This window comes from Ranitomeya imitator, chromosome 1 (assembly GCF_032444005.1).
Source record: "Ranitomeya imitator isolate aRanImi1 chromosome 1, aRanImi1.pri, whole genome shotgun sequence".
In the NCBI taxonomy this organism is placed as follows: Eukaryota; Metazoa; Chordata; class Amphibia; order Anura; family Dendrobatidae; genus Ranitomeya; species Ranitomeya imitator.
Genome location: NC_091282.1, coordinates 799,305,482 through 799,333,065, shown reverse-complemented (window position 1 = coordinate 799,333,065; position 27,584 = coordinate 799,305,482). Strand labels below are relative to the sequence as shown.

General features: G+C 44.5%; 1 protein-coding gene across 2 annotated transcripts in view; it reads left to right on the top strand.

Moving 5' to 3' along the window:
• Positions 1 to 27,584, top strand: part of WDR25 (WD repeat domain 25) — a 201,750-nt gene that overhangs the window by 86,015 nt on the left and 88,151 nt on the right. For both annotated transcript variants that reach the window (XM_069738202.1, XM_069738193.1), the window contains exons 3-4: positions 3,375 to 3,522; positions 18,528 to 18,658. In XM_069738202.1, the coding sequence (XP_069594303.1) occupies positions 3,375 to 3,522; positions 18,528 to 18,658 (279 nt within the window). The remainder of the gene's footprint in view (positions 1 to 3,374; positions 3,523 to 18,527; positions 18,659 to 27,584) is intronic.

Genomic DNA, 27,584 nt, shown 5'->3' with positions numbered 1-27,584 from the left:
GTAGTTATATTCTTGTACATAGGAGCAGTATTATAGTAGTTATAGTCTTGTACATAGGGGCAATATTATAGTAGTTATATTCTTGTACATAGGAGCAGTATTATAGTAGTTATATTCTTGTACATAGGAGGCAGTATTTTAGTAGTTATATTCTTGTACATAGGAGCAGTATTATAGTAGCTCTGTTCTTGTACATAGGAGCATTATTATACTAGCTATATTCTTGTACATAGGAGCAGTATTATAGTAGTTATATTCTTGTACATAGCATCAGTATTATAGTAGTTATACTTTTGTACATGGGGCGGTATTATAGTAGTTATATTCTTGTACATTTGAGCAGTATTATAGTAGTTATATTCTTCTACCTAGGAGAAGTATTATAATAGTTATCTTCCTGTACATAGGGGCAGTATTATAGTAGTTATATTCTTGTACCTAGGAGCAGTATTATAGTAGTTATATTCTTGTACTTAGTAGCAGTATTATAGTAGTTATACTTTTGTATATAAGGGCAGTATTATAGTAGTCATATTCTTGTACATAGGAGCAGTATTATAGTAGTTATATTCTTGTACGTAGGAGCAGTATTATAGTACTTATACTCTTGGACATAGGAACAGTATTACAGTATAGTAGTTATAGTCTTGTACATAGGAGCAATATTATAGTAGTTACAGTTATATGAAAAAGTTTGGGCACCCCTATTAATCTTAAGCTTAATGTTTTATAAAAATTGTTTTTTTTTTTTGCAACAGCTATTTCAGTTTCATATATCTAATAACTGTTGGCCACAGTAATGTTTCTGCCTTGAAATGGTTTATTGTACTAACAGAAAATGTGCAATCTGCATTCAAACAAAAATTGACAGGTGCTTAAGTATGGGCACCCTTATCATTTTCTTGTTTTAAATACTCCTACCTACTTTTTACTGACTTACTAAAGCACTTTTTTTGGTTTTCTAACCTCATTGAGCTTTGAACTTCATAGCCAGGTGTATGCAATCATGAGAAAAGCTACTTAAAGTGGCCACTTGCAAGTTGTTCTCCTGTTTGAATCTCCTCTGAAGAGTGGCATCATGGGCTCCTCAAAACAACTGTCTAATGATCTGAAAATGAAGATTATTCAACATAGTTGTTCAGTGGAAGGATACAAAAAGCTGGAACATAGTAAGGAAATGGAAGAACACAGGTACAGTTCTTGTTAAGGCCAGAAGTGGCAGGCCAAGAAAAACATCAGAAAGGCAGAGAAGAAGAATGGTGAGATCAGTCAAGGACAATCCTCAGACCACCTCCAGAGAGCTGCAGCATCAACTTGCTGCAGATGGTGTCACTGTGCATCGGTCAACTATACAACGCGCTTTGCACAAGGAGAAGCTGTATGGGAGAGTGATGCGAAAGAAGCCGTTTCTGCAAGCACGCCACAAACAGTCGGCTGAGGTATGCAAAAGCACATTTAGAGAAGCCAATTTCTTTTTGGACGAAGTTCCTGTGGACTGATGAAACCAAGATTGAGTTGTTTGGTCATACAAAAAGGCGTTATGCATGGTGGCCAAAAAACACAGCATTCCAAGAAAAACACTTGCTACCCACAGTAAAATTTGGTGGAGGTTCCATCATGCTTTGGGGCTGTGTGGCCAATGCCGGCAGCGGGAATCTTGTTAAAGTTGAGGGACGCATGGATTCCTCTCAGTATCAGCAGATTCTTGACAATAATGTTCATGAATCAGTGACAAAGTTGAAGTTACGCAGGGGATGGATCTTTCAGCAAGACAATGATCCAAAACCGCGCTCCAAATCTACTCAGGCATTCATGCAGAGGAACAATTACGCAATGGCCTGCGTAGTGTTACTGGCTTTCAGGAAGTGCTTCACTGAATTCCACATGCTGTGGTCTGCACACAGCTGCGACCAGGACAGACATCATCAAACTTTTATTTAAGGTAAAGCTCACACAGCGGTAGGTACCCTGACGAAGCCTCCTGAGTGGGGCGACACGCGTTGGTTCTCCGCTTCACCTGCGCCATTTTTTGACCAGTTACACACTTCTAGCCCATGGTATTATATTTGCTGGGCTGGTTTCAGGGCTCTGTGATATTTTCACTTGCATTTAACCCCTTGTGGTGATGCAAGTTAGCATTATTGCCCATGGTATTGTATTTGCAGGGCTGGGTTTAGGGCTCCGTGGTATTTTCACTTGCATTTAACCCCTTGTGGTGATGCAAGTTAGCATTATTGCTCTTATGCTATGCCAGACAGGGACTTGTTTTCATTTAGGGGCAGTCCTTTACGGCTGCATTAGTTATTGTGTTCATTGTATTATGTGATACTCTGGTAAAGTTGCCCTTTACTCTGTCTTCTGTTATACATATAACAAGCTTGTTTTATTGAACTGTGTGTATTTTTGTGGTGATGTCCACATAAGTATTGCCTCATTAGGTATTGATCTATGGTCTATGGCGCAGGTGTTAGTCCTATTTCGGGCTGAAGTTACAAGGGACAAGAATGTTGCCTTTTTTAATTTGTTTTTAAGTGTGTGTTCACTTTATTACCTGTTTTCATGTGTACTGTAGTGTACTAATAAAAATTGTATATATCCTAGCTGAATCCTTGTTGTGGTGATCCCCATTTGTATGACCTTTACTTTTTCTCTTGTGTCCTACTGTTCTGGAATGGCCATCCCAGTCTCCAGACCTGAATATCATTGAACATCTGTGGGATCATTTGAAGAGGGCTGTCCATGCTCAGCGACCATCAAACTTAACTGAACTGGAATTGTTTTGTAAAGAGGAATGGTCAACAATACCTTCATCCAGGATCCAGGAACTCATTAAAAGCTACAGGAAGCGACTGAGGCTGTTATTTTTGCAAAAGGAAGATCTACTAAATATTAATGTCACTTTTCTGGTGGGGTGCCCATACTTATGCACCTGTCAAATTTTGTTTCAATGCAGATTGTACATTTTCTGTTAGTACATTAAACCTCATTTCAAGGCAGAAACATTACTGTGTCCAACAGTTATTAGATATATGAAACTGAGATAGCTGTTGCAAAAAAAAACAAACAATTTTTAAAAAAACATTAAGCTCAAGATTAATAGGGGTGCCCAAACTTTTTCATATAACTGTATATTCTTGTACTTAGGAGCAATATTATAGTAGTTATATTCTTGTACAAAGGGTACAGTATTGTAGTAGTTATATTTTTTCATAAATAGGGGGCAGTATTATAGTGGTTATATTCTTAGACAAAGGGTCAGTATTATAGTAGTTATATTCTTGTACATACTGGCAGTATTAAAGTACCGTAGTTATGTTCTTGTTACACCAGTATCTCATTGAGTTGTTTTTTTATGGTGCTATGTTGTATTTCAGGTGTGGGATGCAGTGGACTCTGGTAAATCTTTATGTACACTCTCCTGCCACCGGGCCGCAGTCCGAGATGCACAGTGGTCACTGTGCGGAAGGAAAATCCTTACTGGGGGCTTTGACTCCTTCTTGCATTTAACAGATGTAGAAACAGGTCAGTTCAATTGGATGTGACAATTGATCACAATGTTTCTTGGTTTCTATATATGTACCGTATTCATGGTGTTGAAGTAAATATCTTCCTCTGTTTCTCAGAGAATACTCCATGAACCACCTTGCAGGGTTTATGAATATAATACTACTAGATGGTGGCCCGATTCTAACGCATTGGGTATTCTAGAATATGCATGTCCACGTAGTATATTGCACAGCCCACGTAGTATATTGCCCAGCCACGTAGTATATTGCCCAACCACATAGTATATTGCCCAACCACGTAGTATATTGCCCAGCCAGGTAGTATATTGCCCAGCCAGGTAGTATATTGCCCAGCCACGTAGTATATTGCCCAGCCACGTAGTATATTGCCCAGCCACGTAGTGTATTGCCCAGTGACGTAGTGTATTGCCCAGTCACGTAGTATATTGCCCAACCACGTAGTATATTGCCCAACCACGTAGTATATTGCCCAGTCACGTAATATATTGCCCAACCACGTAGTATATTGCCCAGTCACGTAATATATTGCCCAGCCACATAGTATATTGCCCAGCCACATAGTATATTGCCCAGTGACGTAGTATATTTTCCAGTCACATAGTATATTGCCCAGTCACGTAGTATATTGCCCAGCCACATAGTATATTGCCCAGTCACCTAGTATACAGCACAGAGCCATACAGTATATTGCACAGCGACGTAGTATACAGCACAGAGCCACATAGTATATAGCACAGCGACGTAGTATACAGCACAGAGCCACATAGTATATTGCCCAGCTACGTAGTATATTGCCCAGCCACGTATGTCACAGGTTAAAAAATAAACATATACTCACCTTCCGAGGGAGCCCTTGTAGTCATGTCGCCTGTGTGCGGTGCACTCGGCAGCTTCCGGTCCCAGGGTTGGTAGCGCAGGACCCGTGAGACGTTGCGGTCGCATGACCGTGATGTAATGGCAGGTCCTTCTCGCGCAGGACCTGTGATGAGGTCGCGGTCACATGACCGTGACGTCATAGCAGGTCCTCGTCGCATACCATCCTTGCCACCGGAACCTGCTGCTTGCATGGAGCGGTTACCGGAGCGTCGTGAGGTGCGGGAAAGGAGGCAGAAGGTGAGTATATAATGATTTTTCATTTTTTTAATTATTTTTAACATTAGATCCTTTTACTATTGACGCTGCATAGGCAGCATCAATAGTAAAAACTTGGTCACACAGGGTTAATAGCGGCGGTAACGGAGTGAGTTAACCACGGCATTACGCGGTCCGTTACCGCTGGCATTAACCCTGTGTGAGGGGTGACTGCGGGGAGTATGGAGCGGGCGCCGGGCACTGACTGCAGAGGAGTAGGAAGGGACTAATTGGACTGTGGCCATCGCAGATTGGTCACGGCAGCCATGACAGGCAGCTGGCGAGACCAATCAGTGACTTGGATTCCATGACAGACAGAGGCCGCGACCAATGAATATCCGTGACAGAAGGACAGACAGACAGAAAGACGGAAGTGACCCTTAGACAATTATATAGTAGAAATGCAGTAATGAATGACACACACAACAGAAGGTGTTCGGGAATATAACGTTTTTTAGTGAAGCTCAGTCAACGATCGCTGTATCAGTGGTTACTTGTTGCTTTTCACCCACGGCTCTTGGTGTCTAATGGGTATGTGACACGATCAGAAATGGCTCAGTGTTTGGTCAGGATTTGACGCAGGTGATATCTGCACCAAATCTGCATCTGGACTGGCAGGTCACCTGCGTTTTTTATGCGTTTTTCCGCGTGTGTTTTTGATGCGTTTTTTCATTGCATGCATTTTTTTGCCACTTGAAATAAAGCTAATTGAAAGTTGGCTTCTGGGAAGGAAAAAAAAGTGATTTCCTGTTAGCAGATATATTGAGGTATGTTCCCACGGTCAGTAAACGCTGCAGGTTGGACCCTGCCTTCATCATCAGCGTCCAACCTGCAGCATCCAGCTGTTACAGGATAGTGGATGGGATTTCAAGAAATCCCATGCCCCCTATGCGTGCACAGATGCCCGCGGCTCACCCACAGAGACGGACATGAGGCGTGTCTTTCCAGAGCACAGCATGTCAATTTATGTAGAGGAGGCGCTCAGTCTCTGCTGCGTAAATGACCTATAGACTTTCATTAGATGCAGTAAAGCCGCATTATCTTCCTAGTCATATGCGTATTAAGTGCGGTAATGCAGCTTACTACGCATGTGTACTAATTTAAATAATGGTGAATTTTGGGACACAGCCTGAAGTACATGACACAGGAAGTGGAAGAAAGCACAGAGAGAGGTCCCCTCCTTTTTTAATAAATAATAATAATAAAAAAATAAAAAAATAGCGTGGGGTCCCCCTATATATGTTAACCAGCCAGAGTAAACCAGACTACTGGGACTGGAATTTCAGGCTGGCAAGGATCCAATATCCATGAACCTTACCATTCTGATAATAATTATCAGGCTGCAGCAGTCTGCTTACCTTGGATGGTTAGCAAAAATAGTGGGATCCCCTACAAAGAGAATAGATTGGGTTCCCCCTATTTTTTTTTTTTTTTTTAACCCGCCAAGGAAAAAGCAGGCAGCTGCGGCCTGGTATTCTCAGGCTGGCGAGGCCATGGATTTTGGCCCTCACCAGCCTAAAAAATAGCAGCCCCCTGCCGCCCCACAATTGGCACATCCATAGATGCACCAATTGTGGCACTTTACCCGGCTCTTCCCACTTGCTCTGTAGCAGTGGAAGTGGGGTAATATTTGTGGGGTTGATGTCACCTATGTATTGTCAGGTGACATCAAGCCCATGGCTAAGTAATGGAGAAGCGTTTATTAGACACCAATCTATTACTAATCCTATAGTTGTGTGGTAAATAAAGGCACAGCCAGAATAAAGTCATTTAATTGAAATAATGACACAGACTCCTTTAATAGATCGTAATTAAACCATACTTACTGCATCGCCTATTCCACCAACGTCCTTGTCTCCTGGAAGAGAATTAAAATAAAAAAGCAACAATATTGTTACCTGTCCGCCGAGAAGATATACATACTGTCCCACAATGAGTCCAGCTCTGCTACATCTGGATGCCTTTGGCTGAACGGTGGCATTATGCCACCATTCAGCCTGACATCCAGAACACAGATGATGAAGATGTTGACCGGTGATAACCCGATCCCCGGCGGTCAAGTGCACTGTAATTCTCGTGATCAGCTGATCTTGAGAACTTGGCTAGTGACCGAAGATAACCTCGTCCCCGGTGGTCACGTGCACGGCAGTTCTCGTGATCAGCTCAGCTCATCGCGAGAATTGGAGTGTATTTGTACACCATTATTTAAATTAGTACACATGCGTAGTAAGCTGCGTTCCCGCACTTAATACGCATGTGATTAGGAAGATGCCAGATCTAATGAAAGTGAATGGATAATTTAGGCAGCGGAGACTGAGCATCTCCGCTACATAAATTGACATGCTGCGTTCTGGAAACTGGAAAGACGTACAGCATGTCCGCCTTCGCAGGTAAGCCAGAGGCGTCTCAGTACGCATAGTGGAGACGGGATTTCTTGAAATCCTTTCCACTATGCTGTAACATCTGGCCACTGCGGGTTGGAGGTTGCAGATGTACGCAGCGTCCAACCCGCAGCATTTACTGACCGTGAGAAACATATCCTCTGAGTAATTTATTGCCCATTGTCCTTTTTAACATAACGCCGAGGCATTTAGCTCTGTGACGTTCCCGTGATTTCTACTTGACTGTGATCTCATCAGATTTTGTGCGCACAATTACCTGCCCCATTTCGGCGCCTCGCTATACTGCGTGGCGGCACTGGTAGGCTAATTACTAAGTCAGGTGCAATTTGTTACATCCTGTCAGTACAATACTGGGTGTGAAAACTGTTGTGAGTTCTGTTTTTGGGCTCCCTCTGGTGGTTACTGATGGTACTGGGTGACTTGTGTTCTCTGCGGTCTCTGGTGTCCACCTGTTCCATCAGGTTTTGGGAGTTTCCTATTTAACCTGTCTTTTTTGTCATTTCCTCGCCGGCTATCAATGTAATCAGCGTGTCTTTTTACCTCTGCTCCCTGCGTCTGTTATCTTCAGGACAAGCTAAGTTTTGATTTTCCTGTTCCACGTTTTGCTTAATTTTTGTCTTAGTCCAGCTTGCAGATATGTGATTCCTTGCTGCTGGTTGCTCTAGTGGGCTGAAATTACTCCTCATGTTCCATGAGTTGGCACATGAGTTCAAGTAATTTCAGGATGGTTTTTTGAAGGGTTTTTCGCTGACCGCGCAGTTCACTTTTGTATCCTCTGCTATCTAGCTTCAGCGGGCCTCATTTTTGCTGATTCTATTTTCATAACTATGTATGTGCTTTCCTCTCATTTCACCGTTATTACACGTGGGGGGCTGCTATTTCTGTGGGGTGTTTCTCTGGAGGCAAGTGAGGTCTGTGTTTCTTCTGATAGGGGAAGTTAATCCTTCGGCTGGCGCGAGACGTCTAGGAATCATCGTAGGCACGTTCCCCGGCTACTGCTAGTTGTGTGTTTAGGTTCAGGATCGCGGTCAGCTCAGGTTCCATCACCCTAGAGCTTGTTTTGTTTTTGTGCTTGTCCTTTTGTGATCCCCTGCCATTGGGATCATGACCGTATAGCCGGCCGCAAAAAAAAAAAATTGGTCATCGTTTTGGCTGAAGTAGGAGGAAAAGTAGTCTGATGAAGTTTTTTTTTTTTTTTTTCTCCTCTTAATCCTTGAATGGCTCTGACCTCAGCTGTTTATCATGGACGTCCAGAGTTTGGCTTCCAGCCTGAATAATCTTGCTGCTAAGGTTCAAAATATACAAGATTTTGTTGTACATACGCCTATGTCTGAACCTAGAATTCCTATCCCAGAGTTTTTTTCTGGAGATAGATCTAGTTTCCTGAATTTTAGGAACAATTGCAAGTTGTTTCTTTCCTTGAAATCTCGCTCCTCTGGAGACCCTGCTCAGCAGGTCAAGATTGTTATATCTTTCCTGCGGGGTGACCCTCAGAATTGGGCATTTGCATTGGCACCAGGGGATCCTGCGTTGCTCAATGTGGATGCGTTTTTTCTGGCATTGGGTTTGCTCTATGAGGAACCTAACCTAGAGATTCAGGCTGAAAAAGCTTTATTGGCTCTCTCTCAGGGGCAAGATGAAGCAGAAATATATTGTCAGAAATTTCGGAAATGGTCGGTGCTTACTCAGTGGAATGAGTGCGCTCTGGCTGCAAAATTCAGAGATGGCCTTTCTGGGGCCATTAAAGATGTTATGGTGGGGTTCCCGGCGCCTGCAGGTCTGAGTGAGTCCATGACTATGGCTATTCAGATTGATCGGCGTTTACGGGAGCGCAAACCTGTGCACCATTTGGCGGTGTCTTCTGAACAGGCACCTGAGATAATGCAATGTGATAGAATTCAGTCCAGAAGTGAACGGCAAAATTATAGGCGGAAAAATGGATTGTGTTTTTATTGTGGTGATTCAGCTCATGTTATATCAGCATGCTCTAAACGCACAAAAAAGGTTGATAAGTCTGTTGCCAATGGTACTTTACAGTCTAAGTTCATTCTGTCTGTGACGCTGATTTGTTCATTATCATCCATTTCCGTCGATGCCTATGTGGATTCAGGCGCTGCCCTGAGTCTTATGGATTGGTCATTTGCCAATCGCTGTGGGTTTAGTCTGGAACCTCTGGAAGTTCCTATTCCTTTGAAAGGAATTGACTCTACACCTTTGGCTATGAATAAACCTCAGTACTGGACACAAGTGACCATGCGTATGACTCCCGTTCATCAGGAGGTGATTCGCTTCCTGGTACTGTATAATTTACATGATGTCTTAGTGCTTGGTCTGCCATGGTTACAAACTCATAACCCAGTCCTGGACTGGAAAACAATGTCTGTGTTAAGCTGGGGATGTCAGGGGGTTCATGATGATGCATCTCCAATTTCTATCGCTTCATCTACTCCTTCTGAGGTTCCGGTATTTCTGTCTGATTATCGGGAGGTTTTTGAGGAGCCTAAGCTCAGTTCGCTTCCTCCTCACAGGGATTGCGATTGTGCTATAGATTTGATTCCTGGCAGTAAATTCCCTAAAGGTCGTTTGTTCAATCTGTCAGTGCCAGAGCATACTGCTATGCGGAATTATGTTAAGGAGTCCTTGGAAAAGGGACATATCCGTCCATCTTCGTCCCCTTTGGGAGCAGGTTTTTTTTTTGTGGCCAAAAAAGATGGTTCCTTGAGGCCTTGCATAGATTATCGTCTTTTGAATAAGATTACAGTCAAATATCAGTATCCTTTGCCATTGTTGACTGATTTGTTCGCTCGCATTAAGGGGGCTAAATGGTTCACTAAGATTGATCTTCGGGGTGCATATAATCTTGTGCGGATAAGGCAGGGTGATGAGTGGAAAACCGCATTTAATACGCCTGAGGGCCATTTCGAGTATTTGGTGATGCCTTTTGGACTTTCTAATGCTCCTTCTGTCTTCCAGTCTTTTATGCACGATATTTTCCGTGAATATCTGGATAAATTTATTATCGTGTATTTGGATGATGTTTTGTTTTTTTCTGATGACTGGGAGTCTCATGTTCAGCACGTCAGGAAGGTGTTTCAGGTCCCGCGGGCCAATTCTTTGTTTGTAAAAGGGTCTAAATGTCTCTTTGGAGTCCAGAAGATTTCTTTTTTGGGGTATATTTTTTCCCCTTCTACTATTGAGATGGATCCCGTCAAGGTTCAGGCTATTTGTGACTGGACGCAGCCTAAATCTCTTAAGAGTCTACAGAAGTTCTTAGGCTTTGCTAATTTTTATCGTCGCTTCATAACTAATTTTTCTGGTGTTGTTAAGCCTTTGACGGATTTGACTAAAAAGGGTGCTGATGTTACTGATTGGTCTCCTGCGGCTGTGGAGGCCTTTCAGGAACTTAAGCGCCGGTTTTCTTCTGCTCCTGTGTTGCGTCAGCCAGATACATCGCTTCCTTTTCAGGTTGAGATTGATGCTTCCGAGATCGGAGCGGGGGCGGTTTTGTCACAGAGAAGCTCCGATGGCTCAGTGATGAAGCCATGTGCGTTCTTTTCTAGAAAATTTTCGCCCGCTGAACGGAATTATGATGTTGGTAATCGGGAGCTTTTGGCCATGAAGTGGGCATTTGAGGAGTGGCGTCATTGGCTTGAGGGTGCTAGACATCGTGTGGTGGTCTTGACTGATCACAAAAATCTGATGTACCTTGAGTCTGCCAAGCGTCTGAATCCTAGACAGGCTCGTTGGTCACTGTTTTTCTCCCGTTTCAATTTTGTGGTTTCATACCTGCCAGGTTCAAAGAATGTGAAGGCGGATGCTCTTTCTAGGAGTTTTGTGCCTGACTCCCCTGGAAATTCTGAGCCCACTGGTATCCTTAGGGATGGGGTGATTTTGTCGGCTGTCTCCCCAGACTTGCGACGTGCTTTGCAGGAGTTTCAGGCGGATAAACCTGATCGTTGTCCGCCGGAAAGACTGTTTGTTCCGGATAATTGGACCAGTAGAGTCATCTCCGAGGTCCATTCTTCTGTGTTGGCAGGTCATCCTGGAATATTTGGTACTAGAGACTTGGTGGCCAGGTCTTTTTGGTGGCCTTCCTTGTCGAGGGATGTGCGTTCTTTCGTGCAGTCTTGTGGAGTTTGCGCTCGGGCTAAGCCTTGCTGTTCTCGGGCCAGTGGATTGTTGTCACCTTTGCCTATCCCGAAGAGGCCTTGGACGCACATTTCCATGGACTTTATTTCGGATCTCCCTGTCTCTCAAAAAATGTCCGTCATATGGGTTGTGTGTGACCGCTTTTCTAAGATGGTTCATCTGGTACCCTTGCCTAAGTTACCTTCCTCCTCTGAGTTGGTCCCTCTGTTTTTTCAAAACGTGGTTCGTTTGCATGGCATTCCGGAGAACATCGTTTCTGACAGGGGATCCCAGTTTGTGTCTAGATTTTGGCGGACGTTCTGTGCTAAGATGGGCATTGATTTGTCCTTTTCGTCTGCATTCCATCCCCAGACGAATGGCCAGACGGAACGAACTAATCAGACTTTAGAAACTTATTTAAGGTGTTTTGTTTCTGCTGATCAAGATGACTGGGTTTCCTTTTTGCCGCTTGCCGAGTTTGCCCTTAATAATCGGGCTAGTTCTGCTACCTTGGTTTCTCCTTTCTTTTGTAATTCGGGGTTTCATCCTCGTTTTTCCTCTGGTCAGGTGGAGCCTTCTGATTGTCCTGGAGTGGACATGGTGGTGGATAGGTTGCATCGGATTTGGAGTCATGTGGTGGACAATTTGAAGTTGTCCCAGGGTAGGGCTCAGCAGTTTGCTAATCGCCGTCGCCGCGTGGGTCCTCGACTTCTTGTTGGGGACTTGGTGTGGTTGTCTTCTCGTTTTGTTCCTATGAAGGTCTCTTCTCCTAAGTTCAAGCCTCGGTTCATCGGTCCCTATAGGATCTTGGAAATTCTTAACCCTGTGTCGTTTCGTTTGGATCTCCCGGCATCGTTTGCTATTCATAATGTGTTCCATCGGTCGTTGTTGCGGAAGTATGAGGTACCTGTTGTTCCTTCGCTTGAGCCTCCTGCTCCGGTGCTGGTGGAGGGTGAATTGGAGTATGTTGTGGAGAAGAGCTTGGATTCTCGTGTTTCCAGACGGAAACTCCAGTATTTGGTCAAGTGGAAGGGTTATGGTCAGGAGGATAATTCTTGGGTGATTGCCTCTGATGTTCATGCTGCCGATTTGGTCCGTGCTTTTCATAGGGCTCATCCTGGTCGCCCTGGTGGTTCTCGTGAGGGTTCGGTGACCCCTCCTCAAGGGGGGGGTACTGTTGTGAGTTCTGTTTTTGGGCTCCCTCTGGTGGTTACTGATGGTACTGGGTGACTTGTGTTCTCTGCGGTCTCTGGTGTCCACCTGTTCCATCAGGTTTTGGGAGTTTCCTATTTAACCTGGCTTTTTTGTCATTTCCTCGCCGGCTATCAATGTAATCAGCGTGTCTTTTTACCTCTGCTCCCTGCGTCTGTTATCTTCAGGACAAGCTAAGTTTTGATTTTCCTGTTCCACGTTTTGCTTAATTTTTGTCTTAGTCCAGCTTGCAGATACAGTGTGGCAAAAAAGTATTTAGTCAGTCAGCAATAGTGCAAGTTCCACCACTTAAAAAGATGAGAGGCGTCTGTAATTTACATCATGGGAAGACCTCAGCTATGGGAGACAAACTGAGAAAAAAAAAATCCAGAAAATCACATTGTCTGTTTTTTTAACATTTTATTTGCATATTATGGTGGAAAATAAGTATTTGGTTAGAAACAAAATTTCATCTCAATACTTTGTAATATATCCTTTGTTGGCAATGACAGAGGTCAAACGTTTTCTGTAAGTCTTTACAAGGTTGCCACACACTGTTGTTGGTATGTTGGCCCATTCCTCCATGCAGATCTCCTCTAGAGCAGTGATGTTTTTGGCTTTTCGCTTGGCAACACGGACTTTCAACTCCCTCCAAAGGTTTTCTATAGAGTTGAGATCTGGAGACTGGCTAGGCCACTCCAGGACCTTGAAATGCTTCTTACGAAGCCACTCCTTCGTTGCCCTGGCGGTGTGCTTTGGATCATTGTCATGTTGAAAGACCCAGCCACGTTTCATCTTCAATGCCCTTGCTGATGGAAGGAGGTTTGCACTCAAAATCTCACGATACATGGCCCCATTCATTCTTTCATGTACCCGGATCAGTCGTCCTGGCCCCTTTGCAGAGAAACAGCCCCAAAGCATGATGTTTCCACCACCATGCTTTACAGCAGGTATGGTGTTTGATGGATGCAACTCAGTATTCTTTTTCCTCCAAACACGACAAGTTGTGTTTCTACCAAATAGTTCCAGTTTGGTTTTATCAGACCATAGGACATTCTCCCAAAACTCCTCTGGATCATCCAAATGCTCTATAGCAAACTTCAGACGGGCCCGGACATGTACTGGCTTAAGCAGTGGGACACGTCTGGCACTGCAGGATCTGAGTCCATGGTGGCGTAGTGTGTTACTTATGGTAGGCCTTGTTACATTGGTCCCAGCTCTCTGCAGTTCATTCACTAGGTCCCCCCGCGTGGTTCTGGGATTTTTGCTCACCGTTCTTGTGATCATTCTGACCCCACGGGGTGGGATTTTGCGTGGAGCCCCAGATCGAGGGAGATTATCAGTGGTCTTGTATGTCTTCCATTTTCTAATTATTGCTCCCACTGTTGATTTCTTCACTCCAAGCTGGTTGGCTATTGCAGATTCAGTCTTCCCAGCCTGGTGCAGGGCTACAATTTTGTTTCTGGTGTCCTTTGACAGCTCTTTGGTCTTCACCATAGTGGAATTTGGAGTCAGACTGTTTGAGGGTGTGCACAGGTGTCTTTTTATACTGATAACAAGTTTAAACAGGTGCCATTACTACAGGTAATGAGTGGAGGAAAGAGGAGACTCTTAAAGAAGAAGTTACAGGTCTGTGAGAGCCAGAAATCTTGATTGTTTGTTTCTGACCAAATACTTATTTTCCACCATAATATGCAAATAAAATGTTAAAAAAAACAGACAATGTGATTTTCTGGATTTTTTTTTCTCAGTTTGTCTCCCATAGTTGAGGTCTACCTATGATGTAAATTACAGACGCCTCTCATCTTTTTAAGTGGTGCAACTTGCACTATTGCTGACTGACTAAATACTTTTTTGCCCCACTGTATGTGATTCCTTGCTGCTGGTTGCTCTAGTGGGCTGAAATTACTCCTCATGTTCCATGAGTTGGCACATGAGTTCAAGTAATTTCAGGATGGTTTTTTGAAGGGTTTTTCGCTGACCGCGCAGTTCACTTTTGTATCCTCTGCTATCTAGCTTTAGCGGGCCTCATTTTTGCTGATTCTATTTTCATAACTATGTATGTGCTTTCCTCTCATTTCACCGTTATTACACGTGGGGGGCTGCTATTTCTGTGGGGTGTTTCTCTGGAGGCAAGTGAGGTCTGTGTTTCTTCTGATAGGGGAAGTTAATCCTTCGGCTGGCGCGAGACGTCTAGGAATCATCGTAGGCACGTTCCCCGGCTACTGCTAGTTGTGTGTTTAGGTTCAGGATCGCGGTCAGCTCAGGTTCCATCACCCTAGAGCTTGTTTTGTTTTTGTGCTTGTCCTTTTGTGATCCCCTGCAATTGGGATCATGACAGAAAACATAAGGACATCAAGACATGCAACAGCTCCACCGGCAATACTGACGTACGCTGCTGAAATATATTTCATACAAGGTAATGCACAGTGATTGTGTCAGTGGCATCAGAAGTGCACAATACCAAATATGTGCTGTATATAGGAAAAAAATGTTAAATCTGATCTGTGCTAGTGTTTAATTTACCCAATATTCCTCAATCTGTGATTTCTGAGCAGATCTGCGTCCAGGCTGTGGAGGACGCCGCTCTGTCGCCTCTTCCAGAACCAGCCAGTAGTTGAAATGGCGCTGTATTCTATATAAACAGAGCCATATTTTGTACTTTGATCCCCTGTGGCGATACAGACCACTTATAAGCCGGACATTAGCTCTTCATGCATATTTAGCAATGCATCTATGCTCAGTCGGGTTGTAACATTAAATTCTCCTATGCACTTAACTAGTAGCAAAGCCACAAAAGAGGACTGAAAATCCTGCATAAAATTCTAAAATACAACTGAAAAAGGGGGAGCACCGCTTACCTGCCCAGGTCTCTGAACAAATGCACTACAGGGTGCAGCCAGCTCATGTAGCGAAGATGTTTGCAACACAGGTGCAAAATACTAAAAAGACAGCCACTCACAGCCTCCCAATTAATGGAGGATTTTCAGTCCTCTTTTGTGGCTTTGCTACTAGTGTAGTGATAGGACTCGCATGCGTGAGGATCCTTGACGTTGGGTTGTGACCTTGCATATCTTGGCCAAAATATCGACCAATACCTCACATATTTATATGTATTTTGTGCACTTTATTTTTCAGGGTGAAGCCAAGCCCAGCATGTTGAGTCTTGTATACAGGGGTGTTCACATGGGATGCATTGAGAGAGTGCTGGCCAACCTGCCTAATTGAATAGTATGGGTGTGACTAGTAGACTGTGAACCAGACACTATGCATTACCTGCATGAGAACAGAGCCCCATGCAGGCCTTTATTGTGCAAACATATACTAAGCAGTCACCCTCTCCATTAATTTGGTAGGCTGTGAGTGGCTGTCTATTTAGTATTTTGCACCTGTGTTGCCAACATTTTTGCCACATGGGCTGGCTGCATCCTGTAGTGGATTTGTTCAGAGACCTGGGCAGGTAAGCGGTGCTGCCCCTTCTCCTATGCACTTATAGAGGTAAATCTGTGACTTGTTCATTTACCAAATGTAATGAGCTAAATTCTGAATACTGCACCAATGGCCCAATTTCAGAGCCCCTCTTGTAGTCCCGGAAGCTCCAGATCTCTAGGCATAGAGCTTTCTTCTCCAATTTGTGTAGGCGCTGTGCTAAGCCATCCCCCTTTTCTGTCTCAATTGGTACAACGTTCTGGCCTACAAATGAAGCTTAGCCCCAAAAAACAATATGTCGGCTTTTTCTGTCATACTCTCTTCTCAGTCTTTACATCAGCCATAGGGAAAGAAATGGTCTGATCAACTGGAAATTATATGTGCCCAAAAGAATGACCTCAGGTCAAAAAGTATGAGTCACTTTGGCTCTGAAAAAAATGCAAGAAAGGTTGATAGTCTCTTCAGTCTCCCTGGCCTTTGTCAAGGTTTATCTGAATGGTGCCGATGTCGGCGTCTATGTGGGGTGGTCAGTATATGGGACTCAACTTTCTTGCATTTTTTCAGTGCCAAAGTTACTTTAAAAAAAAAAAAAAAAAATCCAAGTCTGGAGTCTTATGTGATGATGTCATATGGACCCATGATGAGCTCCCTACAGTGGTGTCTCGTGATGATGTCATATGGACACACGATGAGCTACCTCAAGTGGTGTCTGATGTGGTGATATCTCATGGACCCACGATGAGCTCCCTCTAGTGGTGTCTGATGTGATGTCACATGGACAAATGAGCCTCCTCTAGTGGTGTCTGATGTGATGTTGACAAGTAAAATGGTGTGCACTCAGGTCAGGGACAAGGAGGTGCTGGTAAACTGACCGTGAGGTCAAGTCAATCATTCAAAAAAGATTACCGCACACTCAAGACTGGTAAGATGCAAAAGGTGTATGCCAATTTTATTGAAGAAAACAAAACAAAAAAGAAGTGGTTGCCACATTCATATTCATTTGAAATAGACAAAAACCCGACGTTTTGACCCTCCCGGGTCTTACTCATGGGGTTACTCAAGTCCTTTGACATAGATGCATAATAGTGGCAGTGGTAGGGGTTGTACGACCGATCCCTTGTTAAGGCACAACCTTATAATAAAGCCAGTCCGGGCAGAAGTGTCCCGGGAGCACAGAATCTGGGTGGTGAGGGCCGTCAGACACCTAGTGGATCTGAAAAGGGTCCCTGGGAGGATTAGCGGCGCATCCCGCGCCTTGCTGATGTGATGTTGTCACATGGACAAATGATTAGCTCCCTCTAGTAGTGCCTGTTGTGATGTCACATGGACCCATGATGAGCTCCCCCTGGTGGTATCTTGTGTTCATGTGACAAGGACAAATGATGAGCTCCCTCTAGTGGTATCTCGTGATCATGTCACATGAACCTATGATGATCTCCCTGTAGTGGTGTCTGATGTGATGATGTCACATGGACACATGATGAGCTCCCTGTAGTGGTGTCTGATGTGATGTCACATGAACCTGTGATGATCTCCCTGTAGTGGTGTCTGATGTGATGATGTCACATGGACACATGATGAGCTCCCTGTAGTGGTGTCTGATGTGATGTCACATGGATCCATGAGGAGCTCCCTCTAGTGATGTTTGATGTGATGTTGTCACATAGACAAATGATGAGCTCCCTGTAGTGGTGTCTGATGTGATGTTGTCACGTAGACAAATGATGAGCTCCCTCTAGTGGTATCTCGTGATCATGTCACATGGACACATGATGATCTCCCTGTAGTGGTGTCTGATGTGATGTCACATGGATCCATGAGGAGCTCCCTCTAGTGATGTTTGATGTGATGTTGTCACATAGACAAATGATGAGCTCCCTGTAGTGGTGTCTGATGTGATGTCACATGGATCCATGATGAGCTCCCTCTAGTGATGTTTGATGTGATGTTGTCACATAGACAAATGATGAGCTCCCTGTAGTGGTGTCTGATGTGATGTCACATAGACAAATGATGAGCTCCCTCTAGTGGTGTTTGATGTGATGTTGTCACATAGACAAATGATGAGCTCCCTCTAGTGGTGTTTGATGTGATGTCACATGGGCCCATGATGAGCTCCCTCTAGGGGTGGCTGCAAACTACTAGAGTTTCAGTCTTTCCTCTGTCTTTGCAGGAGATTTGGAGCCCTGTATAGGGTGTAAATCTGATGTTGGAAGCAGTTAATAAAATTGCCAGGAGGGCGGATTGTGACATCAGAACATGTCGCAGCGAACACAAGCTGTAATTAGGCTCGAAAGCCGTTATAAATTACAGTGGGCGCCGAGTCTTCTACCACCGTTTATATGGCGCAGTCTTCCTCAGCTGTCAGACATTGTGCTAAAGGTTTTGTTAATAAACTTTTTGTATCGAACTGTGCTCTCATAATTCCATACATAATTACATCTCAAGCAGTGTCGGCATGGTAACGGTGTCCCCCCCCCCCCCTTTCTTTAATATCGCAATGCAATTTTCCTTGGGGAAATTAAGTGAGTCCGTTCACACGTTTAGTTTTGTACATGAAAACTCGGGATTGAATGCAATTTGCTCTTAATTTGATGCATGGATGGAAAAAAAAAAATAAAAATGAACCTGAAGTTATACACTTACTATTTTAATAATGGGTTAATTAAAGAAGTTGTTAAGTTATTTAGTCATTTGCACTTTTTTTTTTTTGTTCCAGGGAAAGACCTGTTCACTGCCAAGAATGAGTGCAGAATTAGTGCCGTACGGTTTCACCCATGTGACCCGAATCTGTTCCTATGTGGAGGATTTTCTCCTGTGATAATGGCCTATGACGTACGGGTGGATAAGGTAAGTTACCGGTTCATTAATTGCTACCCTGTTTCTGGCATTGGTTCCACTTTATAGGGTGCTGCAAGTCTAGAAAGAGTACAGTATTTGTGCCGTCTGTCCAAGTATCTGCATTGTTAAGTTATATGTGGGAAAAGTCTGTGCACCCTTGTAATATCTGTATTATTTACACATCATAAAACTTGGTTCAACCATTTTTTTTTTTATTTCCCCTTTAAATATAAAAGAAGAGACATTTTCTTCCGCTTTGTTCGAACTTCTTTCAGTATCAATCTGTGCAAAAAAAAGAGAAGCGCAAGGAAATAAAAGGGTCTACAAAGGCGCGCTCCTCTGTGCAATATATGCAAATTGGTAAATCGTAACTTCAGAGGCGTCGTCATAGTAACTACTTTGCTAATGATTGCATTTTTATTTATTTTTTCTTTTTTTTTCTTTTTTTTCCAGTTTTCCATTATTTGTTCTTTGTATCTTCATGAATCCGGGACGGCTGCGAGTTGTATACAAAATCCGAAGTGGCAGGAGAAATAATGTTTTATTGTGGGGATCGGGTGAGCTGAGGTTGTGACATGTCCCGGTAGTTACGTAGGGCTAGCGTAAGGTCCCTCAGCGACCGATGCGAAGTAAAGGCGACAAGCACTGGGTCAGATGTCACTTTTGAGGTCTTTTGCTACAATATTTCTAAGGTTTTTCAGTTTGCCTCTGTATTCTCCCATACCCGATCATAGACACCGTTAACGCTTTTAACCGCTTTAAAGTTTCACATTAGTGATTCCTGTTGTGAATTCTGTGGCAGAGCTCCCTCCTGTGGTCACAAGTGGTACTTCGGCTGATTCTCTCTGTGAGCTTCCGTTGGTGGAGGAAAGTGGTACTGCGGCTTCTGAGTTTCCTTCCTCAGGTGATGTGGTGAAGTCGTTAGGTGCTGCTCTATTTAACTCCACCTAGTGCTTTGATCCTGGCCTCCAGTCAATGTTCTAGTATTGGACCTGTTTCCTCCTGGATCGTTCCTGTGGCCTGCTGCTCTGCATAGCTAAGTTCTGCTTTGCTATTTTGTTTGCTGTTTTTTTCTGTCCAGCTTGTCTATTTGTTTTTTTCTGCTTGCTGGAAGCTCTGGGACGCAGAGGGTGTACCTCCGTGCCGTTAGTTCGGTACGGAGGGTCTTTTTGCCCCCTTTGCGTGGTTTTTGTAAGGTTTTGTGTTGACCGCAAAGTTACCTTTCCTATCCTCGTTCTGTTCAGAAAGTCGGGCCTCACTTTGCTAAATCTATTTCATCTCTACGTTTGTCTTTTCATCTTAACTCACAGTCATTACATGTGGGGGCTGCCTTTTCCTTTGGGGTATTTCTCTGAGGCTTATTTTCTATCTTCAGGCTAGCTAGTTTCTCAGGCTGTGCCGAGTTGCATAGGGAGCGTTAGGCGCAATCCACGGCTGCCTCTAGTGTGGTTGGAGAGGATTGCGGTCAGCAGAGTTCCCACGTCTCAGAGCTCGTTCTATGTTTTTGGGTTATTGTCAGGTCACTGTATGTGCTCTGACCTCTATGTCCATTGTGGTACTGAATTACCTTATCATAACAGATTCCGTGCCAAATGCCCCTCAACCGCTTATCCCTCCATAATTGTCCGCGCCATGGATCCTCCACGAGCCGAATGCCAGTTGTGTGGTGAACGTGCACAAGCATTTCATGATCAAAGGCGCGGAATATTTGGCCACAGTCCTGAGCTGAATTATACTGGGCAGGAATAATCCTGAGTAATTACCGTGGACGCGCCACTAATTACCATCATGTTGGCTTGACGAACCCAGACAAAGTTCTGGCCGAGGTCTCGCCTGTTCCTGTGATGATATGTTCATTTTTTTCTTTTGCTAATCTAAACACCTTTTTATATGAGTCATGTTAAACAGGGGAACACTTGGCCCCTCCAGACTGAGGGCTGTGGCAGGAGGGGTCCGAATCCATCTGGGGTCTAATCTATTCCTATTTGTAGATACCCAATCATGCTCAAGGGTTGGTTCATATTAAAAGATGTGCGTTAGTAGCCGTGCCACATTGTATAGAGACGCTAGAGAAGGGAATGTGTGGAGCAAAGGTTACATAGGGGCGTGATGACCCATATCTTCGGCTGGCTCCATGTCGTCCCCACCATTCTTGGACTAAAGGGTTGAATGCTTCTTCCAACTCATCCATCTTATCACTTTGCTGAAGGGGAGGATCTTGCAGAGAATGGGACCGACGTAGGATTGGGACTCCATCTACATGATTACCATAAAGTGGATATTTTTGGCCACATCTGGCTATCCCGCATCCTTTATGATTAAGACATTACAGTGGATTCCTCATAGACTTTGACGTTCTATTAATACCATGTGCCAGCAACATCCAAGCGGCGGTGGTCTGTCCCCTCACAAAGAAGTGACTGGATTTAGGAATGTGCTCTGACGAGTCGTCCCCATAATATCCAACCACGTAGCTTCCAATGAAACCCAAGTGGATGATGATGACCCTCTGATCAGAGGGGATATGACCACCCATACTTTGACATTAGTGGATAACCCATAGACCAGCCATTGGCCTCCAATTATCATACAAAGACAACCCCTTTAATAGATCCAGTAGGGGCTCCTGTTATGGATACTGAGTGAATGTGGTCTGTTTAATTCCACTTCTTATATGGTGATAATAGAAGATATTGCCACCACCAGGCTCTGGTCTCACTTAATCCCATCAATACAAAAAAATTGCACAGTTGCCTGTGACATGGATGAGGCTGCACCCAGCGCAGTCTGCAGCCTCTCCTGAGCTTTTTCTAGCATCCCTTAATCTCTAGCGTTTTGCCCAAAATTTGGAGCCCTCCGAATCAGGGACAGGATAGAGGTAGAATATAAGGAGATACTGTAGATGGGCGTTATATTGGTGGTGGATGGGAATGATTTAGTGTTAGCTTTAGATAAGTGATGGGACCCGCATCCATCACCCACCTGTGCCATAAATATGTGAGACTGGAATACCCGTTTAAGAGACCTACCATATGCACTAACTAAAATCTCCTTCAATTGCCGCAGAAAATGTAGATTTTTCAATACTCGACCAGTGCGGAGACTGCAGTGAAAGGAGTTAGGTTTTATGTTTGTCCCCATGACAACCCTCCCTGTTCTCTCTTGTAAAATGTATTTATTTAATAACTTAAGATGTAGTATTGCATGCTATGTGAGGAGGGGGTTAATAGGACATAATTATGAGATTGATAAGGGTCCACCACCCCCTTTCACCCCGGTGATTAACTGTGTAAGGGGTCCGCAGTGGTCATGTGATTGCTGCGGCCTCGTCTATGTTTATATTGCGCCGTGTAGTACCTGCACGCCATCTACTATATAATTGTCTAAGGGTCACTTCAGTCTTTCTGTCCTTCTGTCTTTCTGTCTGTCACGGATATTCATTGGTCGCGACCTCTGTCTGTCATGGAATCCAAGTCGCTGATTGGTTGCGGCAAAACAGCCACGACCAATCAGCGACGGGCACAGTCCGGAAGAAAATGGCTCCTTCCTCCCCGCAGTCACTGCCTGGCGCCCGCATACTCCCCTCCAGTCACCGCTATTAACCCTGTGTGTCACCAACTTTTTACTATTGATGCTGCCTATGCGGCATCAATAGTAAAAAATTGTAATGTTAAAAATAGTAAAAAAACAAAAAACCTGTTATACTCACCCTCCGTACTCCTCCGAGCCGCTCGCGCCTGCTGCCATCTTCCGTTCCCAGCGATGCATTGCAAAATTACCCAGAAGACTTAGCGGTCTCGCGAGACCGCTAAGTCTTCTGGGTAATTTCGCAATGCATCCTGGGAACGGAAGATGGCGGCAGCCACGCGCCCGTCGCCACTGCGCCGTTGGATCCCAGGGGGTGAGTATGTAACTATTTTTTATTTTAATTCTTTTTTTTTTTTTTTTTTAACAGGGATATGTGCCCACACTGCTAAATACTGCGTGGGCTACATGGCTGCTATATGCTACGTGGGCAGTACTATATACTACATGGCTGCTATATACTACGTGGGCAGTACTATATACTACATGGCTGCTATATACTACCTGGGCAGTACTATATACTACATGGCTGCTATATACTACGTGGGCAGTACTATATACTACATGGCTGCTATATACTACCTGGGCAGTACTATATACTACATGGCTGCTATATACTACGTGGGCAGTACTATATACTACATGGCTGCTATATACTACGTGGGTAGTACTATATACTACATGGCTGCTATATACTACGTGGGCAGTACTATATACTACATGGCTGCTATATACTATGTGGGCAGTACTATATACTACATGGCTGCTATATACTATGTGGGCAGTACTATATACTACATGGCTGCTATATACTACGTGGGCAGTACTATATACTACATGGCTGCTATATACTACGTGGCCAGTACTATATACTACATGGCTGCTATATATACTACATGGGCAGTACTGTATACTACATGGCTGCTATATACTACGTGGACAGTACTATATACTACATGGCTGCTATATACTACGTGGGCAGTACTATATACTACATGGCTGCTATATACTATGTGGGCAGTACTATATACTACATGGCTGCTATATTCTACGTGGGCAGTACTATATACTACATGGATGCTATATACTACGTGGGTAGTACTATATACTACATGGCTGCTATATACTACGTGGGCAGTACTATATACTACATGGCTGCTATATACTATGTGGACAGTACTATATACTACATGGCTGCTATATACTACGTGGCCAGTACTATATACTACATGGCTGCTATATACTACGTGGCCAGTACTATATACTACATGGCTGCTATATACTACGTGGCCAGTACTATATACTACATGGCTGCTATATACTACGTGCGCAGTACTAGATACTACATGGCTGCTATATACTACGTGGGCAGTACTATATACTACATGGCTGCTATATACTACGTGGACAGTACTATATACTACATGGCTGCTATATACTACGTGGATAGTACTATATAGTACATGGCTGCTATATACTACGTGGCTAGTACTATATACTACATGGCTGCTATATACTATGTGGGCAGTACTATATACTACATGGCTGCTATATACTACGTGGGCAGTGTTATATAATACATGGCTGCTGTATACTACGTGGCCTGTGTTGGATACTGCGTGGGCTGCGTTATATACAACGCATCGGGTATTCTACAATATGTATGTATGTATATAGCAGCCACATACTATATAGAACAGGCCACGTACTATTTGTATGCTATATACTACATGGCTCCTATTTACTACGTGGCCTGTGCTATATAGTATGTGGCTGCTATATACATACATATTCTAGAATACCCGATGCGATAGAATCGGGCCACCATCTAGTCTTACTAATAATCATGGTGCAGTGTTGTAGCTTGGTCTTCTACTGTAGAATCAGCTCATTTGTGAGGATGCCCAGAATTGGCCCCCACAACTTGCAGTGTACAGGGATGAAATTTATTGGGAATCTACAGCAAATGTAAGCACAGACTTTGCAGCCAATCTCGAGATTTCGTCTGTCTCTACACGCCAGGGGCATAACTGTAGGGAAGCTGATGACACATAAGCCCCAGGTGTCAGGGTCACCAAAAAGCCACTCTACCGGGGCAAGTGGAGCAGCCGGGTCCTGTACCCTTCACCACGCCTGTGCCAGAGCCGCCTATGTATGATTCCTATAGGAACACTGATGTATTTATCACCCATTAATACTACAATTCAGAAATAATCCTCAGCAAAAACCCCAAATCCCGGTTTACAAAGGCAAGAACCGAATCCTCAGTTTCCATAGTAACCATTTGTGCACATTAGGGCCGAGTGTTACCGACTACTCCACCGCCGAGGTGAGAATGCGTGCAGTAATTGTTTGTGCTCAAGAGCACACAGTAAACCCCTCAGAGTCGCCATTTTTGACCTTATTATCTTCTGCTCTCTCACCGTAATTACGTTTGCCATTAAACTCTACCAACAAGGTAACGGGAGTTAATGCTCCGCTCGTCACTTCTACAAGACGTCTGCGAAGTGTCCTGAGAGCATCGGAGCTTGGCGCCTATTTACTTGGCAGTCTTTGTATTTTTCTTCATGGAGTATTCACACACAGGAAATACTAATATGCCAATAATACAGCAATAATGGCCGCCCGACTATCAGACGTCGTGCAGGTCTGGGCCATACTGCCACCATTTTTGGATCCATGAATAGATCACTCCCTCATTGACACTGTGGCTCAATTCTTCACCATTTTTCAGATCTCTGAGTGGTACCTAAATGTATTGGCTATCCGGAGGATATGTGACCACCTGCGAATCAATGGGGGCCTGACGGCTGGTCTCAGAATGGCCCCTCGGAGTGTGCCACCGCGCCACTCATTCCTTGTCAGTGCCTAAGATAACAACCGAGGACATTGAGAAGCTGGAGACCTCTCACCTCCCGCTTCTGCCTGGGGCCGGTCTCCATGCTTCCTGCAGCTGAAGCCGTGTTCATACGCAGTCTGCAATGGCCCCAAGATTTTTAAGATAATGTCCAATTAGAACCATAAAATCATGTGCCCATTGTCCACGTCGGAACAGTAGCCCAACCATAGCACACCGTAACGAGCCATTTGGCAGGTTCTCTTTGACATGTTCAGGATAGAGATTACCGGACTACTGGGAAAAAGAAAAGTTTTAAAACAAAAAAACTCTCTTCCTTCCTCCAGGGGTAACGCTCCGACAGTGCCCTTAGTCTGTAGGTACAGGTGTCCAGCTGGTGACTGCTGCCGGTCAGTGGGGTTCAGCGAACACCTGCCCTATTATCAGTAGCGATGCCATGAAATTACCACCCATGGTCACTGTGGCCAGCTGCTTGCAACCAAAGCCTGAGGGACCAGTAGAGCATCTGAGCGAGATTGCTGGGGGGAGAAGAGGGCAGCGAGTTTATCTTTTGTTTTAGTTTTTTTGTTAAAAACATTGGACAGCAACAATAAATGTTTCCATTCACTGATAGCATTCAAAGATTGCAAAAATAGTGAAAAATTTCAACACAGAGAAATTGGCTGCTGTCAATTTTCTGATACAGACAGCTCAAAAGATGCCCCAAATTTATTAAGAGGAAGATGTCAATTAAATGTTGCTTATTTAATGCAAGTGGATGGACCTAATATCATGCCCCGTCTGTCTCTCATTTCTGTGGTAAAGCCTGGCACATGATATGTATACATAGTAACATTGTGTATGGAAGAGGCCATGTAGGATTCAAGATCTGGGAGATTTCTGATCAAACTACTGAGACATTTCACCCTCAAGGGAATGTTGCACTTTCATTCCTGCAGCCCGGAGCTACGCAGCGAAACCACTGACCTCCAATTACTGCAAATCAATACGTGTCCGTTTAATTATTTCCTGTCACATGGGGACGTGCAAAGTAAATGGGTTGTATCTGATTATAGAAGTACAGTCTGGTGCTGTCCTGATTATAAACCCACATTAAAGGGCTGCACAATGTAAGAGAATGGTCAGTCATAATATACTAAACAGCAATTAGAAAAACATGGCGGCTTTCTTCTAGAAACAGTGCCAGGTCTGGGCATAGGTTGTTTACTATTGCAGCTCAGCGCCATTGAAGTGAATGAGACTTACAATACCAAACCCAATCTTTGTACAGGTGAGAGCAGTACCTGAAAGAAAGCTGCTGTTTTCCTAGTACTGTACAACCGCGTTTAAAGTAGTCACTCAGCTCCTGCATTGCATTGAAATATTATTGCCAAGGGGATCCACATATGCCCATGCATTGCCGGGTGGAAATCACTCCTCAGTAGTTTCACCTCTCCCTTTCTACCAAATCTCTGCATCAGACCCCCCATCTTTTTTCCAGCACTCTGCAGCATATCTCCCATTCTTTCCCTGCCACTCTGCGGCAGATCCCCAATCCTTTCCCTGCCACTCTGCAGCAGATCCCCCATCCTTTCTCTGCCACTCTGCGGCATTTCCCTAATTCTTTCCCTACCACTCTGCAGCAGATCCCCCATCCTTTCTCTGCCACTCTGTGGCAGATCCCTGATCCTTTCCCTGCCACTCTGCAGCAGATCCTCCATTCTTTCCCTGCTACTCTGCAGCAGATCCCCAATCCTTTCCCTGCCACTCTGCAGCAGATCCCCCATCCTTTCTCTGCCACTCTGCGGCATTTCCCTAATTCTTTCCCTACCACTCTGCAGCAGATCCCCCATCCTTTCTCTGCCACTCTTTGGCAGATCCCTGATCCTTTCCCTGCCACTCTACAGCAGATCCCCCTTTCCCTGCCACTCTGCAGCAGTTCCCGCATCCTTTCCCTGCCACTCTGTGGCAGATCCCCTATCCTTTCTCTGCCACTCAGCAGCAGATCCTCCATCCTTTTCCTTCCACTCTGCAGCAGTTCCCGCTTCCTTTCCCTGCCACTCTGCAGCAGATCCTCCATCCTTTTCCTTCCACTCTGCAGCAGTTCCCACTTCCTTTCCCTGCCACTCTGCAGCAGATCCTCCATCCTTTTCCTGCCACTCTGCAGCAGATCCTCCATCCTTTTCCTTCCACTCTGCAGCAGTTCCCGCATCCTTTCCCTGCCACTCTGCGGCAGATCCTCCATCCTTTTCCTTCCACTCTGCGGCAGATCATCCATCTTTTTCCTTCCACTCTGCGGCAGATCCTCCATCCTTTTCCTTCCACTCTGCGGCAGATTCTCCATCCTTTTCCTTCCACTCTGCAGCAGTTCCAGCTTCCTTTCCCTGCCACTCTGCAGCAGATCCTCCATCCTTTTCCTTCCACTCTGCAGCAGTTCCCGCTTCCTTTCCCTGCCACTTTGCAGCAGATCCTCCATCCTTTTCCTTCCACTCTGCAGCAGTTCCCGCTTCCTTT